The sequence below is a fragment of the Pundamilia nyererei genome, unplaced genomic scaffold (assembly GCF_000239375.1).
Source record: "Pundamilia nyererei isolate P.nyererei 1_Seehausen unplaced genomic scaffold, PunNye1.0 scaffold00224, whole genome shotgun sequence".
Lineage (NCBI taxonomy): Eukaryota > Metazoa > Chordata > Actinopteri > Cichliformes > Cichlidae > Pundamilia > Pundamilia nyererei.
The window spans coordinates 497,200-500,952 of NW_005187625.1; the positions used below are offsets into that span (position 1 = coordinate 497,200).

General features: G+C 41.2%; 1 protein-coding gene across 1 annotated transcript in view; it reads left to right on the plus strand.

The window, feature by feature from the left end:
- The first annotated feature begins 512 nt into the window (after positions 1-512).
- Positions 513-3,753, plus strand: part of LOC102215127 (cyclin-dependent kinase 15-like) — a 15,303-nt gene continuing 12,062 nt past the window's right edge. The window contains exons 1-3 of the mRNA XM_005748546.1: positions 513-708; positions 2,523-2,660; positions 2,747-2,841. Of these exons, the coding sequence (XP_005748603.1) occupies positions 526-708; positions 2,523-2,660; positions 2,747-2,841 (416 nt within the window). The 5' untranslated portion in view covers positions 513-525. The remainder of the gene's footprint in view (positions 709-2,522; positions 2,661-2,746; positions 2,842-3,753) is intronic.

Here is a 3,753-nt window from a genome sequence, read left to right on the forward strand (position 1 = left end):
GATAAAATTTATTGTACAGTTTTACTGACTTCCAGCCATGACACCGAATTTGACTTCAGTAGATTGATTGCAGTGGTCAAACAGATCCATCACTTCTATCAGGATATAACAGAAACGTATGTTTTTGTATTTTTCTCTGTTTTTATTGTATTTCTTATTAGCAGCTGGATGTACAGACCTGCTGTATGATACATTTAGAGCACACAGGAGGATCTCTGTTGATGGTTAAAAGCTTCAAATTTATTTTTATTTGAGTTCTTTTATTCTTTATTTGTCTTTATTTGTTGACTTGTTGTTGATTGGGATATTTTTGTTTGTTTGTTTTTTAACATGAAAAGCTTCAGTGATGGTTTGTGTCCACCAGAGGGCAGCAAACACACATCAATGGACCTGTTGTTTTACCTTCTGGGCACAGTGAGGGGGAGGAAGAGGAGGAAGGATGAGTGAGGGTCATGGGACCTTGTTTACTCGTCCGGAACCATGTGAGTCATATGAGACGGAAAAGAGGAAGAAGAAGGTGAAAAAATGGAGGAGCTGTCCCGGCGGGCGAGGGAGGCCGGGCAGTGGGTGAGAAGGTGCTGTTGCTGTGCTGAGGAAGAGGAGAATGGTGAGGAGAAAGGTTATGATGGAGATGAAGAAGAGGAGGAAGAGGTGAAGATGGAGGAGTTGAACTTCAGGAAAAGTTCAGCTTCACTTCCGTCTGCTCAGGTAAAACATCAGCCGCTGTAAAAAGTGCAATTATTTCATTTTATTTATCATTTTTATTTATTTATTTTTTTACAGAGTAATCCTTTTGTTGTGATCTATTTAACATGTAAAATCTGTTATAGCATGTTGTAACTTTTTACAGTGGGTATGCTGTCTCGATTTAAAATATGAAGTTACATCCATTCAACACATTAATTAAAAAAAAAATATATATATATATATTTTTTTTTTTTTAATTAATGTTTTGAATGGACGTAACTTCATAATAATGATAATAATGGATTGCATTTATATAGTGCTTTTCGAGACCCTCAAAGTGCTTTACAATTCCACTATTCATTCACTCTCACATTCACACACTGGTGAAGGCAGCTACAGTTGTAGCCACAGCTGCCCTGGAGCAGACTGACAGAAGCGAGGCTGCCATATCGCGCCATCGGCCCCTCTGGCCATCACCAGTAGGCGGTAGGTGAAGTGTCTTGCCCAAGGACACAACGACCGAGACTGGTTTTATTGCATTTTTTATTTACCATTCTTTTTTTTTTTTTCTTAACTGTATTGATCCCACAGGAGAACTTTTTGTTTTACAGCAAAATGATAAAGGGTAACAATATTACAGTCTACAGTACACAACAAATAACACAGCTAAATAAAAGGGTCACAGGTGACGATCTTATGTTGTGAGAGTGCAGGAATTTATAAACTTACAACAGTGATGAAAAATAAAGTAACGTAAAAATGAAGTTAGTTAAAAAAGTAAAAGTTCGACTGACGTTGGTCAAGAGAGAAGAACAAATTGCATTAATAAATATATAAGAAAAACAGCTGCATGAAGGTTTAATACAAAGTATGTTTATGATCTAATGGTTGACAGGTTTGTTCACCTGTGACAGAATGAAGAATCAGTGTGCAGCTTTATAGAAAACAGCAAGAACGGTTTCCTGAAGTGAGATTGAATCAGTCTGAAGGAGAATGAGCTCAGAAGTGTGAAGTAGCTGTGATGGTTGTCCATGATTGAGAGCAGCTTGTTCAATGACCTCTAACCCTCCTTGACTCAAATGTCTCCAAATTCTGACCAATGGTGCTTCCAGCCTTAAGGATCAGTTTGTTGATCCTGCAGGTTTCTCTGACATGGATGGCACTAACTCTCACAGACTAGTAGAAGATCGCCAACATCTTGCTGCTCACATTAAAGGACCTGAGCTTCTTTAGAAGGTAGAGCCTGTTCAGCCCCTTCTTGTAAACGGCATCACTGTTAGTCCTCCAGTCTAGTCTGTCATTCAGGTGAACATCCAACTACCTGCAGCTGTCTACTGTTTCCACCTCCTCACCCATGATATTGATTTTGGTTGCAGTTTTTCTCCTCTGGAAGTCAACCACTGTCTTGTTTGTCTTGCTGACATTTAGAAGGAGGTGATTTCTTCCCGACCGCTCCACAAAATTCCTCACTAGCTCTTTGTAGTCCGACTCCTGCCCACCCTTAAAACACCCAGCCGTCCCAGATAACTTCTGCTGGTTTCACTGTTGTATAGGAAATCTGAGGTGTAAACAGGAATAGAGCTCCAGTATTACCAACCACCACCTCAGACCACCTGAGGCCTATCTGACAGACAGTCAGCAATCCAGGACACAGTAGAAGTGTTAAGTGGTATATATGAGTGACCACGGGTGGTGATAAGACAATTTTAGGTAGTATTGATTGGTTGAGGATTTTCTTAAGCTGGTATTGAGGTTTCAAATGATCTTTTGAGCTTTAAAGGTAGTATTAACAATCCCTTATGTGTACCTGATGTGGTCTCGTCTGTGTGTCTCAGCTGGATTCGGACTCATCCACCTCTGGCTCTCAGTCTCACTGGTTCCACACTCTGCAGGCCCGTCGGCTGAAAGTCCAGCGTGGGCGCAGCAACAGCGACCCACTGAGAGGGGAGGGCAGTAGGGAGCCTCTTACCTGGGTCAGGGCGCGTATGACATGATGTTTGAGGTAACATGTGAGGCGGTGTGATGCTTGTGTGACATTTAGTGTGTGTGCTGTGATCAGAAAGCAGGTCTGGAGTTTGGGGCAGCACACTCGTACCTGAGTCTGGAGAAACTGGGTGAAGGAACCTTTGCCTCGGTCTACAAAGGCATCAGCAGGTCAGAGCTCACCGCGATACAAGTCAAACACAAACAGCCAATGAGATCACATTGAGTCTGAATGTTGGTCACAATGTACAAAAGACAAGAAAACATCTCCCTGTGTTTAGTTTTTAACAAGTTTTTTACAGAATTTTTTGGGACTTGGGCAAGATCCATTGCATTCATCGGAGTGTGAATGAGTGTGAATGTTGATTAGTATACAGCGCTTTGAGTACTCCGGGAGAGTAGAAAAGCACTATATACCAATCAATCCATTGCGGGGTGGCCTTAGCTCAGGAGGTAGAGCCGGTCAGCTGCTGATTGGGAGGTTGGTGGTTTGATCCCTGCCTCCCCCAGTTTGCATGCCAAATATCCTTGGGCAAGATACTAACCCCGAGTTGTTCTCCAATGCATCCATTGGAGCATGAATGATAGTTAGAAAGCACTCACTGTATAGATAATAGTGCTTGTGTGAATGGGTGTGTATGGGGTGAATGCGACATGTTTTATAGAGCGCTTTGAGTGCTCCAGGAGAGTAGAAAAGTTGTATATAAGAACCAGTCCATTTACTTTTTTATTGTTAGATATTAGACAGATGTTTTGCTAGGATTACTAAAATTATTGTTAATGTTTATTTTTTAACAGATACTTAACATTTTGGAAAAATTCGCAAATATTTTATTAATTACAATTTTTTTTTCAATCAAATGAGTTCAAATGAGCGGCTTTTCTATGGATTGTCCATGATTTTTGTCATATCGTAAGACGATTTGTTTTGTTTGTTCCGCTGTTGTACAGCACTACGTTGCCTGGTGGAAGGATTGGGGTTCAAGAGTGGTATGTTAGTCACATGTCCGTCCGCCAGGCAACGTAGTGCCGTACGAAGTAGCGCGAAAAACAAACTTCAAAGTAGCGCTACGCGTTCAGCAG